General features: G+C 36.6%; 3 protein-coding genes across 4 annotated transcripts in view; 1 reads left to right on the top strand and 2 right to left on the bottom strand.

Annotated features, from left to right (window-relative positions):
- Positions 1-346: 346 nt before the first annotated feature.
- On the bottom strand, positions 347-2,484 carry LOC122092161 (putative UDP-glucuronate:xylan alpha-glucuronosyltransferase 5). The gene is made up of 2 exons (XM_042662502.1): positions 1,644-2,484; positions 347-1,361 (listed from the first exon to the last, which is right to left on the bottom strand). Exons 1-2 carry the CDS (start codon positions 2,482-2,484, stop codon positions 439-441), a joined length of 1,764 nt encoding a protein of 587 aa, XP_042518436.1. The 3' UTR covers positions 347-438.
- A 9,560-nt stretch (positions 2,485-12,044) lies between these two features.
- On the top strand, positions 12,045-15,042 carry LOC122091721 (cyclin-P3-1). 2 transcript variants are annotated; one of them, XM_042661823.1, is made up of 4 exons: positions 12,045-12,196; positions 12,320-12,454; positions 13,239-13,651; positions 14,566-15,042. In XM_042661823.1, exons 3-4 carry the CDS (start codon positions 13,251-13,253, stop codon positions 14,828-14,830), a joined length of 666 nt encoding a protein of 221 aa, XP_042517757.1. In that variant the 5' UTR covers positions 12,045-12,196; positions 12,320-12,454; positions 13,239-13,250; the 3' UTR covers positions 14,831-15,042. The 2 variants fall into 2 exon arrangements, with proteins under 2 accessions (XP_042517757.1, XP_042517756.1); XM_042661822.1 differs by having other exon boundaries at positions 12,049-12,454.
- A 900-nt stretch (positions 15,043-15,942) lies between these two features.
- Positions 15,943-18,949, bottom strand: part of LOC122092403 (kinesin-like protein KIN-14S) — a 3,413-nt gene continuing 406 nt past the window's right edge. The window contains exons 2-5 of the mRNA XM_042662712.1: positions 18,355-18,608; positions 17,631-17,794; positions 17,415-17,528; positions 15,943-17,295 (exon numbers count right to left, since the gene is read on the bottom strand). Of these exons, the coding sequence (XP_042518646.1) occupies positions 16,246-17,295; positions 17,415-17,528; positions 17,631-17,794; positions 18,355-18,608 (1,582 nt within the window). The 3' untranslated portion in view covers positions 15,943-16,245. The remainder of the gene's footprint in view (positions 17,296-17,414; positions 17,529-17,630; positions 17,795-18,354; positions 18,609-18,949) is intronic.

Genomic DNA, 18,949 nt, shown 5'->3' with positions numbered 1-18,949 from the left:
AAAAGAGTTTTTTTTTGGTGAAATATTATAAAAGAGTTTAGATCCTTTGCCCGTGTCTAACACATGCCTTTCTATTTCCATTAACACCACTCTTCACCCCTTAAAGGGCGATAAAAATGGCAATAAATGGGACAAATGTTTGCATATGCTTGTATAATAACCTGATTATATGAGTAAGCATGTAACATCTAGTCTATTTTCTATCATTACATGGATATACTTGAAAGTAAAACTAGCCCACTTTTTATCATTACATGGATATATTTGAAAGTAAAAAAGATCAATATTGAATGCTCACTTGTAAGACTAGGTGATCGTAGATCCACTCTCTATCTAAAGCGTACATTCATTATTAAATCCAATTTTGATATGAAGTAAAGCAAAACAAAGCAAAAGTACGTCCCTGAACCAAAGCGTCAAAATTTTACTAGGAACATATCAAAGGCGCTGTCTGGGATCTTTCACTTGGATCTGCCAGTGTCCATTGGACAAATTACCAATCCTTGCTCTACTTCTCCACTTGTTGATCCTTGCATCCATCCGCTCTGTAAGCCCACAATACTTCTGCAACCTCTTAGGCATTCCATCATACACTTTCCACCACCAACTATGAACCAAATCACTAGCAAAACGTTGATGATCCAACCTATCCCAGTTACAATCATAGTCTCTATAACACGTCCATGGCTTCAACCCCAAATAGTGAACACCATATACATTCTCCAGCACCTGATCATGCTTTGTATTCTCCTTCCACCTCGACCCATTAAAGACCTTCAAGTAATTTAATCTTGCAGGCCAACGATGCCACCATGTGAAAGCTTCATTAAGGAATCCTTGGTCTCCTCCATTGTAAGAAACCAGGGTATGTCTCTTCTTCATCAATGACTTGAACACACACATTGATGGCTCGATTAACATGATCCCACTGTTGAATCGAAACTTGTCGTTGCCCACAGCTGATAACTCAGGAGACCCAAAGAATTCATCCATGTTCTTGAAAACAATTGAATCGGAGTCTATGAATATGACCTTATCATATTCGACTAATTGCCACAACCGGAATTTACTGTAGTTCCATTCATTGTATGCATTTTTTCGGCCAAGTGGGTTTCGAATTCGCTTGATGTTCTTGATTTTCCAGCCAGATTTCCGGAGAGCTTGCCGGGTTTTCTTGGTTATGGATTGATCGGCGAGCAGGACAAGGTCTTTGGAGGAGCCAGTTTGGATTATGCTTTGGGCTAAAGCTATGGCACCACATACATAAGCTTCTGATGAATGCAGGATTGTTACATAAGCATCTCTTGGTTGTTCTATGGGGTTATACAGGTTTGAGAAATCATGATCAACTCTTCCTTCACCTGCATTTCAATCACAATATCTTTTCTGAAATTTTGAATTTAGCACTCAAAAGGTCAGAAATAGTGGAGGAGGGAATTTAGATACACACAAAACCCATTAAAGAGGCCTAGAGCCAAGGGCCAAGGGCTTATTTGTTGCAGCTCACCTACCTTACATTAAGACCAGTAGAGTTTTGGTAATTGGTGAACCTAACTGCCTTGATTAACTCTCTTCAAGAAGAAATAATCTTCCTAGGGAGTTGAAGGGATCCATAGTTAGAGACTTAAGAGGAATACACTCACCTTGTATCATTTGAGGTAGAGCAAGTTTGCAGGACCCAACAGGCATAAGCACCTTTTGTAACAGTCTTCTCAAATTGGGTCTGTAAATCCAAGAGTTACCTTCATGTATCAAGAGATCATCACACCTGAAGATCTCCCACATGGGCCCACAAGATCCAATGAAAATGACGTACACCATCCGATCTTCTCTGTGATCATAATATCTCCTACCACTCCTTACTACCAAATCAGCAACCACTAAATTGACTTGTAACCTGGAAACATCTCTTATCCCCTGGCCTTGTTTCTGAACTCCATTTCCACAGGGCACTTTGGCCACCACAACATCAAACTGATCTTCATAGTCTTTGTACCTCGGCATTGGAATCTCAGGGCAACTGGGCTTCTTCCATTTCTCCTCTTCATCTATCCATTCAGGGAACAAGTCCTCCCACTGTATCTCTTCTTGCACTTGATCCAACCGTACCACGGTTGTCCTTCCCAGTGCTGCCCATTCTTCTCCTTCTTCTCCTTCCTCTATGTTCACTAGACCAATCTTAGCATCCCTTTTGAACACTTTGGCAATGAAATCATATGGAGGGAATAGTTTCTTTGGCACCTCAATAGGTATATCCATTGCCCAGTTGGTCATTTCCCCAGGAAATCGATTTTGCAGGTGATGAACCACAATGTGGTGATTTTTTTGCAGGAAAGTTGAGGTTAGAATGAGAAGGGAGAGAGATAGAGAGAGAAGAGAGATGGCAAATAGTTTGAACTTGAGACCTGAACCCTTGGACTTGGAAGCCATTTCAGCTTCCCACGTCTTACTGTAAGCTTCAATTGATCTGCCTTGTAAGACCATATATATCCAGTAATAAATGGAAGGAGTTGTTCAGTGTTGACTTGGGGTTGATAAGAGCTTGTTCATGGAAGCACTTTTGGACTTTGTGAATCTTTCAAGGTCATTGGGAATGAAAGAATAGACAACTTGGACTTTGATTTGATAGAGAACTTACAAGTGAAGCTGGATAAAATTCCATTCATACCGTAATGACCTTATCCATAATCAAACTGATCAACACAAGGAGAAGGAAAGCATGGACCATTGCATGCAAAATGAACCATTTATTTTGTTCCTTAATTTTGTGAGAATGCAAAACAATAATGAATCATATGGTCATACCCCTTGTATGCCCCACCAACAAATCTATATATGAAGGGATTTTCTTATTGACGCCCCTTAGCTAATAGAAAATATACTTGCAATACATCACATGGAGATCGGATAAGCATACAATACAATTACTACACAGACAAGAACAGCGTACCTGAATCCATGAACAATAATAACTTCTCGAATCTCTTCTCGTATGCTCCTTGTACAACACGATCAATGTTGATCTGGTCTACCATCTTTCCCTTTAGCTTTTGGATCATTAGCCTCACTTAATGGGTCAGTGATAACTGTATATAGGGGTGAGGGTAGGGACCAACCCTACAAAGAAATTAGAGTTTTCTCCCCATTAAGGAAACAATACCTTAGGTCCACACATAGTAATAAATATTTCATACCATTAAGGTGTGCTAATAGAATTCAATATATTCATAGAGGTCACTTACTAATAATATTGGATTCTTTCTGCTTACTCCATCTGTAGTCAACACCACTAAATCGGCTTTGGAAACAAATCTTTGACTATGCTAGCCCATCTAATTGGAAATCTTACAATCTCCCACTTGGGCAGCATATGTCACAAGTTTTAGATTTTAAAATTTATTTACAACGACTCTCCGGTTTACATAAACTGAATGTGGTCACAAACAAAATAGTGTCGAATGGAGTGCACCTTAAACCAAATGCCTTGGTCCGAATGAGAATTACAAACACCCAACCATATTGATCATCACATCTAAAGCGATATGAGATCAAACACGTCAAAATGCTCATAACATCATCGACTTGGCTGAACAGTATGAAAGTGTGGTATGGAAATAACATGCAATAGTGATCATCATGTCTATTTCCAAATTGGTCCTAGCTCGAAAATCAAATGAGACCTATGAGACAGATACTGAAGGTCTCATTAACTACAAGCGTCTCCTAAACGCTCAAGCTTCAATCAAAGAAGCTCATTGGGACTGGGTTCGGATGTCCCAAAACACTAGCACTAGACCTCAATCAAACGAGGCTTTGCTAGCAACTGGATGTGTATGTATTAACTGGAACCTCAGATATCGAATGAGGTAAATACACCACATATAACCTCAATTTTTTGTAGGAGGCAAATAAATAAGTGTATACACAAACAAATGGCCATAATAAAAATGCATGTTTATTCTTGATAATAATAATAATGCATCATATATATAAAATAAAATTGAAAGTCAAATGCAACTGAACATATTAAGCAAAAGTCCCACTAATAAAATGCATAAAAAGAACTAACAAGTCCCATATTAGTGACATGCACTTGAAAGACTTTTGGAGTCAAGCCCTTAATAAGAGGATCTGCAATCATTTTTTCTTTAGCAATCTATTCCATTGTAATCTGTGACTTTTGAACTTTCTCTCTGACCAAAAATACTTAATGTCAATGTGTTTAGAGCCTGAAGTACTTTTACTGTTATGAGATAAACGAACCGCAGCAGAGTTGTCACAGAACATCCTCAATGGTTTAGATATAGAGTCAACAATCTGTAATATTGTAGTTCTACAGAAATTTATGATTTATGAGCTTAGTCCCACTGATCTTTAGATAGACCTATTCGATTCATCCCATTTTCATAAAGAACCTTAGCTTGAACATAATTAACAACCACTGGCTAAGGAGGCTCATCAATTAAAGATTAAAATCTATTATCATAATAGCTAGAGAAATATTAAAGGATTAGTTCCATTCCTTAAAATTGAAACCATTTAAAAAAAAAAAATTAACAGAAAATAGCTGGGAAGTCAAAGCTGACAAATATAATCATACATATTTACCAAAATATACAATATGCAAGAACAGAAGGCATATTAAACTTCTCAACAATATAATTGAATCTGACTAATTGGGCTATTAATGAGATTTATCCCAGTATTGTTTTCAATAACTGTAGGAAAACAGAAACTGGGGAAAGATCTGACATCGGGGTCACATCTATGGTGACAAGATCACCCAACACGTAGTGGAATCTTTCACATGCAAGGCGAGACGCTTAAAACAACACCACTCTAAAGATTTCGTCACCTGTGGTGGCAAGACAAGAACTTCCAAAACTATGAAGCTCAAAATGTCACCCTCACACTATCAAACGAAACCGACCAAATGAAGACTCACCTGTGGTGGCAAGAGCACATCATTCGTCATATGGTCTCCTTGACTACAACCCATCCTGAATAGTCAATAGTAATTTCACAATCTCAGTAACTAGCCCACTAAGTGGAAGCATAATCACTGAAATTATGAAAACCTATAGACTTGGATTGCTACCAAATGTCCGTGGGTTTAGATTTTGGATGCAAACAATAAAATGAGTTATTTTAGTATTTAATTAATAAAATATTCAACATAATTCCACAAAAGCAACCCATTTTAAACCCTAATAGTCAATATGGTAACACCATAATTTAATAGTTATCAAAGTGAGTACATTCTTAGTATGACAGGTTTGTACTTCCAGTCATTACCATAAATAAATAGAAATCTAAATATGGCATTTTCTATAAGGACAACATGCTAAATATGAAAGTTCATAACATATATTCATGATAACCAAAACACATGAAATATATTACTTTATCTATAATTCATTAGATATACGAAGTTATATATAAGTATGAACTTTCAATCCAAATGACTTTAATATCTAATACATATATTAACCCATAAATTTTAAGCCAATCACAATAAAGTCTCTTAATTTCTGTATGTTAACAGTTCATTAGTTGATGGGGCACATGAACCAAATAATTCACTAGAACAAAACAATAATAAATCATTAACAAATAAAAGTAATATGTGCTTAGATCCATATTAAGTGTAAACAACTTCATAGGCTTTATACCAATAAGCTACTTAAACTTCAATGGGCTCATTTAAATCATTCAAGTACGATATACATCTATTTTATTTTGATGATTTTTTTTTTAATAAAATCGCACATTATCACAAGTTCACATAGGACATAATTTCAAATAAATATTACTTCAAATAATGCACTTGTAACATTTTGAATCATAATAGAGTATCAACACTCATAACTAAGTGCCTAGTGACCAAACCGGTTGTCACGGATGATAAACATAGTATTGAAGAAAACATCGAAATACCCCAAGTTGGCTTAAAATTTATGAACACGGCTAATATATTGCATGATAAAAACATGTATAATGCATCTATCACCCTCAATAGAATAATAATTTATTCTTCCGCTAATACAAGAGAGTGAAAACCAGATGACCCATTAAAAATATCAGTTATATGAGTCAAAATCAGTTCATATTATAACTGGATCTAACTGTTGGCTTGAACAAACATGGTCAAAATAGTCAACAACATAAATAGATTTCAGAAATCATTTCAATAAACTAAAATGAAACGATTTTTTATTTCACTTGCATAAACTGTTTATGATTTATCCAATTATTCGATTACAAAACTGGATTTCATTGAAATTATGATGAAAATAACTAATAAACCATCAACATGTACAAGCAACGTAAGATGATCTTATGTCATAACATCTCAAATGTGAGTATATGTATCATCATTAATATTAATCTTTAAGATGTCAACTCTACTCACAAAGAATTTTCACTAAAGTCCATTTAAATAAACCACATCAATTACAAAATTTAACTTTGTGAGATTTACGTGCATTCACTATAATGACTATATCATTCAAGAGTTATAACTGAAACTGCATCATTATCCTTTAGTGATAGGAATACACTGGTCCTCTTATTTTCTTATATTAACTGTGAAAATAACAATAACTTTTGAGATCCCCTCACATTTGGGATCAAAAAACTTAGATTACTGTTATTTTCTTGAACTTTGATGGCATTATATTTAGGCAAATATCACATACTATGCTGCCCTAGGGAAAACCATGAAAGAATAAGATACTTCACTTTAGTGGAATCCAAATCACCCTTTCATGGTTCCTTAGAAATGTGTTATGCAGCTAATCATTTGCAGAAGCTTGCACCCAATTTAATTCTAATATATTTATTCATCATAGGATGTTCCAAATATGACATGCAAGTATAAAATGACATTAATTTTTTACTTACGTCATTCATAAATGACCTTTTTTAATATCATGGTAATGATAAACCAATGTAAAAACATATGTAAACAGAAATAAAATTCTAAAACCGCTATAGAATGAAGATAAAACACTATAGTTGTTCCAAAATAGTTATGGAATACAAAATATAGGTCTCATTTTTTTTGTTTTAAATTTAACCCAATATATTGAATATACATCCAGTGGTCGAACCATAAACAACATTTCAAAGTATATAATTACATCCTCCCACTGGTTTTACCAGTTAAGTAATTATCCACATCCCAAGAACATGATAAAATGACATTATGCTGACCAATAGTATTTTATTTTCACATGACATTGGGGCTCTCAATATTATTGATCTAAATATGAAAAACCTCATTGGACATTATTTGAAGACTGACCATTACAAAAAAAAAAAAAAAAAAAAAAAAAATCATTTATTTCAATGCATTGCCATCAAAATTGCCTTTATTATAAATAGACTATAGATAGTGTCTCATGACAAAACCAAATGTCACAAACTATATAACATTGAAGAACCAGTCAAAATAACCCAAGTTGGTTCAAGGAAATTACAAAAGAACAAGTTTATGCCATATAAACAAATTAATATAAAGACAATATTAGATTTATCTGTCAACTGCAGTAGGACAAAATTTTATCCTACAAAATATAATGAGATGATAGAATCTGTAATCTCAGGTGTGACAGTAATCCGTCCTCTCAAATTACTAGCACAATAAAAATGAATATTTAAACCTTGATTAGGCATCCAAGATTTTAAGGCACCCGTATTTGCAGCCATATATGTTGATCAATGTTGTATATCTTCTAATCCACCTAGTGCCTGTTCAGCAGAGAAACTAATCTCTAGTGCATATCATGCTCGCAAGGACTTTGCTAAAAGTCAACCTTAGTTTTTCAATACTTGGTTTTGCCACTTGATCACCTCCAAATTGGATGAACTTATTATGTGAACAGGGAATCTTAGAGTCCACCTATCCAAAAATTGCAATCCCATCTAACCTGCCACGTGGAAGAACCAAGGTTTACCTACACCCCCTCCCTAGACTTGCGCCTAGAAACATTGTCCCAATTCATATTAGTGTAATAGGTTAAACACAAGGAAAAAGTTTTCCACCACTACGCGAGGCCCAAGGTATAATCCTTAACTCTCATATTACTGGTTTGGGATTCAAATTTGGTTGACATGTTTGGTCTCATATTTCACTTTCCATTTGGTAAGATTACAAACTATCAGAAAGACTAAGATAGTCTAATGAAATGATTGGGGAATCTCATTCGGGTTTTTAAGAATATAATCTCATTTCATGATGTAGCAAATAATGCCACTTCAATTGTTAATTTATCATGTGTAAAGGATGATGTGGCAAAAAATGAACTATTTGACAAAGATGCCGCTTGAAAGACTCTCATGGTCAACCTGATTGGTTTCTTGCAAGTTACCAACACTGGCAAAATAATATTGGTAGCAAGTCCATGAGTTATTTATTTAATCGGAAGGGAATCTACACCCTGCTTATTTTAATGAAATCTTCACGCTATCACTTTTTGACTATAAGAAGAGAGAAAATAGGGAAAATTACTTGATTATCCACTTATGGGTTTCCCTTTACAAAATTATCCATCAAAAGTTTTACTTAACAAAAATACCCAAAATTAGGTTTTCCTCTACAAAATTACCCACTTAAAGTTTAAGTTAACAAAAATACTCAAAATTGAGTTTGGGTTTACAAAACTACCCACACAAAGTTTCAGTAATAAAAAAAATACATGATTATATGTGGAAGATGAAGACTCACTATTTTGGTTAGTTTTGTAAACCCAAACCTGATTTTGGGTATTTTTGTTAACTGAAACTTTGGGTGGGTAGTTTTGTAAACCCAAACCCAATTTTGGTTATTTTTGTTAACCAAAACTTTTTGTGGGTAATTTTGTAAAGGAAAACCCAAAAGTGGGTAATCATGTAATTTTTCCAAGAAAATATATATAAATCCCACCACTGATGCAACACCGTAACTCCCCTCACTTGATATACGAAAAATAGAAAAAAAAAAAAAAAAAAGAGAGAGAGAGAGAGAAGATAGGGAGTTGGGCGTATTAGGAGGTTGCCTAACCTCGCCCTCAGAAGAGGAAATAGTCTTCTAAAGAGAAAATAAGAGTTATGATTTACTTGTCTACCTTCTATTACATAACAAATCATATTATATAGGATAGGATAATCGATTACACCTAACAATCCACCCTCTCCACGTTTTCCTTATAACCTCTCTCCACTATTCCACCATATAAACTCTTCTATAACTTCTCCCTTAATTACTAACTTACTGTAATAAGAAACAATTCCACCTATCATAATAATAATAATTGGGAAGTTTTAGGTACGTAACATCACCCTCCCTAAGGGTGGTCAAATGGGAACTGAAACCAAAAACCAAAAACCAAATCCAGTTTGAACCAAATCAAATTGATTATAACATGATTACATCTTGGATTTGAAATGAGTGTTTATAATTCGGTTTGGTCTGGATCTAGATCTATGTCAAGAACCGGAGGGTCTAACTGAAACCAAACCGAATAACTTAATATAACTTTTTCCTCTTTTTAAAAACTAAACAGTTGACTTAACTTAAATAGAAACTTGATGTAATTAATCATTTAAATTGTCTATAGTCAAAGTTTAAAACCCTCTTTTATTGGAATAACAACAACATAGTGAATGAGCATTTGTATTTTGTCTTCCTGTATGGTAGAACCGAATTTAAAACTGGATTTTGGAATCAAATAAGAACATAGTACAAAACCTGAATAGGAACTGAAACCATACCAGAACTAGATAGGTTCGGTATGAATACCGATTTTCAGAACCGAGATGGGACCTGGTCCAGTTCTTGATCACATTAACACTCATTGGAACCGAAATTGGAACCAGAACCATACTAAATACCTGATTCCAAACCGATTGACAACCTTACCCCCCCCCTTACGGGGCGAGCTTAGATGCATTATGTTTCATCCAACGATCAATATGACGTTAACGTACAAGATTCCACTATATCCCGTTGATGTGCACATTATTTTCCCTTATTTAATATAATCACTTGATATTCAAAAAAAGAGTGAACAAGTCATGAATCTGATATTCTAAAAAGGAGTGAACAAGTCATGAATCTCAAACGAGGCAACCACCATACACTGATAAAGATATTACTTACCATAGTGAACAAGTCATGTGACTCAATGGAACATGACTTCCTTAAGAAGGAATCATGCAGGGAATTCACTCACCACTCATGGTTCAGAGTGGATGGACAAGGAAAGCACCTATTCTCCTTTTCCCAAGTAGTGCCTTAGTATCCTAATTTTCACCCACTTAATGTGGGTATCTTAAGCTTTCTCTTTCTAAAAATATATATTTGTAATCTCCTTTCTCCCCTAATATTTGAATTGAAAATGATGTCAAAACCAATGGATGTGGTCAATGAATGGATAAATGGTCAGAAACGTTGAGTGTGACACTAGACCATCCACTTTGCTGATTCCACTTTGCACTTCAAGTAAAACAAGCCCAGAACACTTTTTAATTATAATAAATTATATTAAAAAAACACATTTTGCATTTCCAACTTAATTTTCCTACCAAACTAGCCCTTATCATCCAGTTTGGTGCACCAGACATTTTGTACCACTTCACAATAAGGGCCCATTATTACGTGGAAATCGTAAGATTTTTTTTTTTTTTTTACTTCAAAACTGGTGATGATTCTTCTTCAATTGTTCTATGATACTCGGATTTACAACCTCGCTGAGAATTTTTCTGTTGGTTCAGTCTTATCAGTTTCAATAGGGTCGGTCAGATATTTGACAAGATCTAGAGAATGGCGAAAAGAGATAAAGATGATGCAAGACATGGATTGAGAGTAAATTATATTTGTCAGAGGAGGAAAGTCAGGATTACACAAGTTAAGGATATAAACAGATAGTCGAAAATCCAAATATAATTTGAATCTGTGTCTATTTAGGGGTACTTGTATTTAGTTAGGAGATATCCGCATCTGATAGTGTTCTATCCGTTTACATACCTATTATGCCTGGGGCCTCGGCCCTAAGCCTTGGGAGAGAGTTTGGACCCCCCAAAATCTATCCCATTCTCTAACAATGGAATAATGAGGGAAAAGAACGCTACCTGGTAGTATGCCCCTACGCCCAAGACACAAGTGCTGGTGAAAATACTACATTGCGCCTAGTTGGTTCCTGTGTTGGACATTGGCCATAATGATCCCCAACTTTGGAATTATATAATTCATGTGTGGAGGAGGGAGATAAACATAGAAAGGCGTTAATAGACACTACTTAACCAGGTAGGAAACTTATTTTCATTATGTTTTGATTGAGAATAATAAAATGGGGAAAGGTTGGCACACTCTCAGGTGCCCAGTATGTGTCATCATCTCTTCTCATTTTTCAGGAAAGACTCCATTGCCCTCTTGTCCAGCACTCGAGCCCTATCATTGGTGTATGCTACTATTTTATCAAAAGCTGATAGTATGCACAACACTCTTTGAATAAAAAAAAAAAGTATAAAATGCAGTGTGGCATATGTGCATGTTTAAATACAAAGGAGGATGAAATAATCATCTCATTTTCATGAAAAATAAAAATTTCACAATTATTGATGCTTTTGCAAGGGATTCCATTGGCCCTAAGCTACATAGGGCCCACACTTTGTTTTAGGAACCCACTCCGAAAAAAAAAAATCTGACTTATCAATGATTGCTTAACAACTGGAGACACCAGACTCTGGCTGTCACCGGTGAGGTAGACATGTTCACTAATTTGGTTATCACTAATATTTAAACGTAACTGCTGAGAAAAATTAGAAAATATATATATATATATATATAAAGTGAAGCCGTGAAGGTTTCGTGATGGGAAGTGATAACCCACCTTGCGGCGTGGATCCAGCTTTCCTTGTCTGGGTAGTTGACGGTGGTTTAGAATTTACTTACAGAATTACCCTTAAAGATGCTGTTTTGCGTCTTTACATTGGTGAGTTCTTCACTTATTCTTCACATGTGCACACCACAACCCCAGAGTCCCAGACCCGTTCAGGAAATCTGGTGAAAACACATTTCTTTGTCGCCGACACAAGGGGTGATTCCATGTGATGAACAGTGAAGCAAAACGAAGAATGCCTCTGTAAAGATTTGATATAGAAATAGCAAATGGCATGGTAGATGCATCTACAAGAACTTTGAACTCTTTTGAAGGTAAAGGTATAGCCTATAGCAGAAAGGAATAAAGCTAGAGAGAGAGAGTGGCAGAAACGTGTATTTGTGGGTTACTAAAGCAACCATCTACTTCTCTCTTTTCTCTCTCTTTCCCCATAACAGAACCAAAAAAGCCGTGGCTGGTGCAGAGTAAAAAGAGAATGGCACCCCTCCATGGGTTTTTCTTCAAAGTATCTACTTCGTGACTGATGCTTATGTAGAAAGAAATAGAAGACTGGATAGATCTCTCTTGAAGCTGTAAGTCCTTGTTCTTGTGTTTTTCTTTGCTTATAATTTATGGGTTTTGCCTCCACTGTGGAATGGGAATGCTGAATTTGGTGTTTTATTCTTGATTTCTTAGTACCATGTCTGGGTATCTACAGATGAGTTGTTTAATTTTATGCATATACTTCGATTCTGATTGAATTGTATCCATTGTTGGATGTTGTTTGCTGCATTTACTTTTCTCTTACTATATCTGGGTCGGCTTGTTTTTCTATTCTTAGCGCTTGTTTTCTAGAATTTGGGGCCTTATTAGATTTGATGAAATATGGAAACTAAACTGTCACAGGGGAGACTTATAAATATCTGTTTTATGTGCTAGAATTTGAGATTTTCTTCCCTCTTCTTTGTGTAGTTTCATGGGTCGGTATGTTCTTGTTAGAATTGGATGTATCTTTGATTTGTAGACCTTTGGCAGTTTATTTCACCGAAGGTCCCAAAGCTCAAATATGGAAAATTATGTGTGATTTTCGTGATTGAAATCTCAGTTAAGTTCTTATAAAGTAAAGCAAGAAATCAGAATACATGGAAACAGGATTATTGAACCAATGAAAGGTTGAATGGAACAATATAATGGCTTTTGTGTTTCTACCAGACAGGAGGTCACTGTCAAGGTCAAATACTCAAACTGAGAGTTATTTTATCTCAATCTATGGATTATCTCAATCCATTCAATCTGTGTGTTCTCTCTCCTTCCTCCACTGATGATTAATAAGATATTTGTTGATTCTAAACATTCTATTACTTTGTATTATAACAGTTCAACTTGAATATGGGAACCATTGCACCTGATTTAGAGGCGAGAGGCTCAGAAGTTTATTCTTCTTTGGGTCTTATTGAGTTGGCTAAGGTTCCCGGATGCCAACCTCGTGTGTTGTCGGTCCTTTCTTCACTTTTGGAGAGATCTGTTCAGAAGAATGAAAAGTTACTGGGGACTACACAAAAGAAAGATTCAGTTACAATATTTCATGGTTTAAGGGCACCCAGTCTGAGCATTCGACAGTATGTTGATCGCATTTTCAAGTACTCAAGCTGCAGCCCTTCCTGCTTTGTTGTTGCTTACATCTACATCGAGAGATTCATACAACGGACAGATGTTCATCTCTCTTCCCTCAATGTTCACCGCCTTGTAATTACAAGTGTGATGGTAGCAGCAAAATTTATTGATGATGCGTAAGTATTAGTCCCTGTAGCCAGATCTCTTTATATTTGTTATCACATATTTGAATAATTATGCCAAACATGGGGTACGTAGATGATAGACCTTCTTTGGAGCTGCATTTATGAAATGTGCGGTAGTTCTCCCTATACCTACTAGAGCAAAATTTTTAAGTTATTTGAGATTAATACTTCATAAAATGTATATAAAACTGTATTTCTGGAGTTGAGAGTCATCCTGTTGCAATTGGAAGACAAAGTAATATTACACTGTATAACAATAAGATTGTAATATTGTAAGGGATGATGATATGGAGGTTTGGAAATTGGTTGTCAATTCAACTTTAGCAGCTTCAATTCGACAAATAAAAATACAATGGCAAAGTTCTAGCATGGTTGGCCATATGATAGAGAAAGGAGCTTAAACTTGTGGCCTGGCTGTCCAAGGTGGTCCTCCTGATTCAACTGTCGCTTTGACCTAATGAGCCCTCATGTGGCTCAAAAAGGCCATTATGCTATTATTTGTTTGAAAATATACTGAATTTTGTTATGGTATCAATAAAGATTACATAAATTAAATGAAGATAACTTTATAATCATGGTAGTAGCAATAGTAGTGGTGTCTTTTTCTATGACTTTCTATGTAATAACAGAAAAATCTTGGGTTTCTTTTTGTTTTTTAATTTATTTTTTCCCTAAAAGTAAGCAATGGTGAGCCATCTTCGAGAAACTCTGATCTAGAAGCTTGAAAGTTGGAAAATACACTAATCAGATTCAGAACAAGTATGAAAATTTACACAAATATAGCTTGACTAAATTAAAGGCTTCACACTTTGCTTCTGTGTTTTGTTTGTTTATCGCTCGTTTCTGCTAGTTGGCTCTATGCTGATTAACATTTCTAATGGATATATCCTTGATGAGTTGTGCAGCTTCTACAACAATGCCTATTATGCAAAAGTGGGAGGAGTAAGCACTGCAGAGATGAATAGCTTGGAGACGAAGTTCTTGTTCAGTCTCGACTTTAGACTTCATGTAACTGTTGGGACTTTTGATAGGTATTGTCTGCAGTTGGAGAAAGAAGCTAGCGGGGGTTACCAGATTGAGAGGCCGATACAAATTTGTGGGTTGAAAGAAAGCTGGCCAAACAAAGATGAGCCTAAACATGCAGCTGCATTAGCAAGATACAGTTGTTGAGCTATGATCATGTAATGTCACACCCTCTCAGCTTTGCAGAAAATTGTCATTTACACTAGGAGATAGGGATGTTTAATATGTTTGTATGATAGCCACAAATAACAGATGCTTCTTGTGGAAGATCAAGTGATTGTTGCTTCTTCTAGCCGCATGTATTGGATGCTTGTTGTGGAAGAATTGAGTGCTTACTGCTTGCTTCTATTGGTGATTTATCATCGCCTAATCCCTTTCTTAAACCTCATAGAAAATTAAAATGAGAAGCTGGCTGAGTTGGTATAGAGATCATGTGCATTAGGTATTCTGTAAGAGTCTGATGGGACAATAAATAAGAGGTAATTCAGGCTTGCAAAGTGTTTCAGAAGTTTTTGCTGGTGCAGTTACATTATCAGTTATGAACCCCTTCTGAGTGATGCTTTCTGAATGGTAATGAACACTGGGAATTTCACAATGGAAAATCTGTGTAATTTCCCTCAACGTTTTAGTGAAATATTATTTTGGGCAAGAGATCGCTGATTGGTCGCGTAGCCCTTCCACCAGCAGAGGGCCCAATGAGAGCATTTACAGGGGCATTAATGTGACATTATGGATGGGCGAGGCTGTAATTTCATTTGCTCCTAGGTCTGGGTGCAGGATCCACACAACCAGGCAGCATTGTTTTCCCTATTATCTTTTCGTCAACCTGATATTTAACATAAGGGCGAGGGTTTCCCACGACGCCCAAGTACTAATTTGGGCATATGGAAAACCCCCAATACGAATCATCAAATAAGGGGGGGGGGTATTAGATAAGAGTGTTGTGGGGTCATTTATGTGAGAGGGCAAATAAATAAATTCACACATGGACAGTGTGCGGATCATTTTCCTCTATTTTGACAAAACGCAACCGGTTATCATCAAGTAGGAAGTTGATCGAAGCATCCAAATTGCATCGACTATGCCAATTACTAAACAGATTATGCATGACTCAGATTCCTCATTCTGTGATTCTGAAAATGGAGGGTCTTTGCCCATAACACTCAATGGCCAACTTTTAAAGCTTCCTGAAACAATCAGGAGCTGTTCAATCCTGTTGTAGTTGCTAGGGATGGGGGAGTACATATTGCAGGATAATATGAAAAATGAGTCCCTTTCAAATTTCAATTTCTTCTCTTTTCTTTGCAGTGCAGACATGAAATTTATTGATCTTATAGGTCATCAAATATCAAGACTAAAGAAATAATCAGAACGGTACTACACAAATTACATCGTATGACATTACATATCTTTCACTTTCTCATGTACATACTATATACGATTGGCCTCTAAAACTAGTTATCAAAATGGGTAAGATATTAGAGTAAATATCATAAGATGAAGTTGGCTGCCTTTGAGGTGATGATGAACTGATGATCACCAGAAGCGCAATTCTCTGAAAATCAGTACTTTCTATCATTCTTCAGGCCTCTCTGCTTGAGTGGGCTCCACAAAAAGTGTCTCTTATGTAAAGCTACCACTGTAGGATGCCTAGGAATCCATGAGCCAACTTGCATTGTTGGGCTACCTAAGAATTTGCTCCTGGTGCCAACTGGTGTTGCCTCCACAGAAGGAGTTCTAAGTTGTGGCAATGGTGAGAAAATCCTGGAGACACTCCGATCATTCTGTGGATCCCTTGCAAATGCAAACCGGCTTATCTTGGAAGTGGTGGCTGGTGTCATCGTTGAAGCAGAGGAAGTTGTTGCAATAGACACCCGTCTTTTAGGCTGATGAAATTGTGCAGTTGCTGAAGGAAGAGCTCGAACAGCAGCAATTGACATCCGTCTTCTAGGGTGCTTTGGAATCCATGAGCCAACCCGCTGCATTGTTGGGCTACCCGAGAATTTACTCCTCCTGGTTCCAACTGGTGTTGCCTCCACAGAAGCAGTTCTAAGTTGTGGCAATGGTGAGAAAGTCCTAGAGACCCTCCGATTATTCTGTGGATCCCTTGCAAATGCAAACCGGCCTATCTTGGAAGTGGTGGCTGGTGTCATCATCGAAGCAGGGTGAATTGTTGCAATAGACACCCGTCTTTTAGGTTGATGAAATTGGGCAGTTGCTGAAGGAAGAGCTCGAACAGCAGCAATTGAGACCCGTCTTGGTTTCATTAGTGTCTTTGTACTAGTCATTGTCTTCGAGTCTCTGTCCTCCACTGAAGCTGAATTCGATTTGACAAAATTATTTTTCCTGGATGGAGCTGGAGACTGAGGCCAAAGGTTGGCAATGTTATTTTTCCTGGGTTGAGCTGGAGACTGAGGCCAAAGGTTGGTGATTGCTCTCAGTGGCACTCTCGTCTTTGATGGAGCAAGTGGTGGCAATTTCTCTCTTGTGCTACTCTGGCCTTGTTGAATATACGTCAAAGCTGATGATTTAGCAGATGAAAAAGAGGTTCTATTTTCATGCTGGAGTCTAGCTTTCCTTTCTTCTGCCAGTTGGCTCTCAAGATCTCGAACCTGATGCATAGTTTGAAATAATGCTGCTGTGTGAGACTGAAGCTTACTGAAAATGATCCCCCACCCCCCAAAAAAAGACAGAAATTATTGAAATTGTCCTTCCTTAAAGTTACAATTACCTTTTCCTGAAGGCTTCTGCAGAGTTGTTCCCGGGCTGCAAACCTCAACTGCAATGACAGCAAGCTATCCTGTAATTTTTTTGTTTCCTTCTCATCCTGTCTCAGCTTCTCAGCCTGTAAGCAATTAACAAAGGCAAGTGAGCTGTACTAGGTGACGGAAAATTGGATTTAGGAGCAATTTTCTCTTGTCATTGTAGTAATAGAACAAATCATTACCATCTGTTTGTACTTGAAAAGTTCAGTGTGGTCTGCCTGTTTACGGGCAGGGCCATGCTCAATTCCTCGAACTCGGCTAGCAAAGTTCAGGGAGCATAGGGTCTCTCCCAAGTCTGCAGCACTTGGGCTTATCTGAACAAACATAAGGGTCTTGCAGTCTCCTCCTGTATATTAGGTACTGATTAGTCTTACACAACAAAAAGAAATGAGAATATGATAATTTGAAATCTCATTTAACACACACAAATGAACCCTTCAAAATAAGTAGGATTTGTAATAAAAGGATTTTCCATTGTAACCACAAAGCATGAGGACATTTGAAATGGCTGTTTTAGCCCTTGTTATTTATGAATAAAACACCAAGGTTTGTGAATGTAAGGAACAAGGATGAGATCCTTTATCAAAAGAGATTCCTTTTTGAGAGAGGTAAACTCTGAAGAGAAAATGAAACAAGATGCTACATCTGAAACAATTTCAGCTATCTCAATTGCCTCGTCCACCATGCATTGGATCCATCAAGGGCTCTGATCTGGCTATTTTAGCCATCAAAGATTTTCATGGACCTGGATATCCACAGGAATGAAATATTCTGGGAATTGTTGATGGACTGAGCCTCCGTGAATAGGGGATGATGCCTCCATAGACCCCCCCTATCCCAGAAAAATATAACCAGCCTAATCTCAGAGTTTGAAATCTATTTCCAACAAGGAGAAAAGAAGCTTACCCAGAGAGCTCTGCAGCAAATGAGTGAGCTTTGAGTTCCTATACGGTATGTGGGCTGTCTTGTTTGCCAAAGCAGAGATAACATCACCAAGCGCCGAGAGAGACTTGTTGATAAATTGTGACTCCTTCAACCTTTCACCCTCAACTTCTATCCTCCCGACTCGCTCACTTCCAGCCAAGTCAACCAACCAGAGGTGGCTCCTGGTCCTTTGCCCATTTACCAAATTCTCTCCCTTAACAGTAACTCGGAACAAGCTTCATTCAAAACATGAAATTAGTACAGTGAATGGCATATATTGGTCATTGTCTAAATATTTTGTAGAGAAAGTTAAAAACATGATGTCATGGTTACAAAATCTGTCTTTGACTTCATTCTACACAATGAGCAATTAAATAGACATAATAACTAAAATTCAGCAGTGCTGATTAACGTTGATTCAGATATGGAATGCTAAAAGAAGCTTTAACCAAAACTAAAAAACTGAGTATTTTGTAGATAACTAGAAAAATGGGGATTAAACCAGAAACTGCTAAAAGAAACAAATTTTTGAAGTTGCAGTTTCCTAAACATTTCTTCTTTTTAATTTGGTTTTTTT

Source organism: Macadamia integrifolia, chromosome 10 (genome assembly GCF_013358625.1).
Source record: "Macadamia integrifolia cultivar HAES 741 chromosome 10, SCU_Mint_v3, whole genome shotgun sequence".
NCBI lineage: Eukaryota > Viridiplantae > Streptophyta > Magnoliopsida > Proteales > Proteaceae > Macadamia > Macadamia integrifolia.
The sequence above is the reverse complement of the archived record's forward strand: the minus strand, read 5'-3'. Positions and strand labels throughout refer to the sequence as shown.

What these genes read in the sequence shown, in the direction of transcription:
- LOC122091721 (XM_042661823.1), top strand. Translation starts at nt 13,251, where the DNA reads ATGGGAACCATTGCACCTGATTTAGAGGCGAGAGGCTCAGAAGTTTAT. An exon ending in GCAAAATTTATTGATGATGC is followed by an intron (nt 13,652 to 14,565) that starts GTAAGTATTAGT and finishes TGAGTTGTGCAG; the next exon opens with CTTCTACAACAATGCCTATT.
- LOC122092161 (XM_042662502.1), bottom strand. Translation starts at nt 2,484, where the DNA reads ATGGTCTTACAAGGCAGATCAATTGAAGCTTACAGTAAGACGTGGGAA. An exon ending in TCTACCTCAAATGATACAAG is followed by an intron (nt 1,362 to 1,643) that starts GTGAGTGTATTC and finishes ATTGAAATGCAG; the next exon opens with GTGAAGGAAGAGTTGATCAT.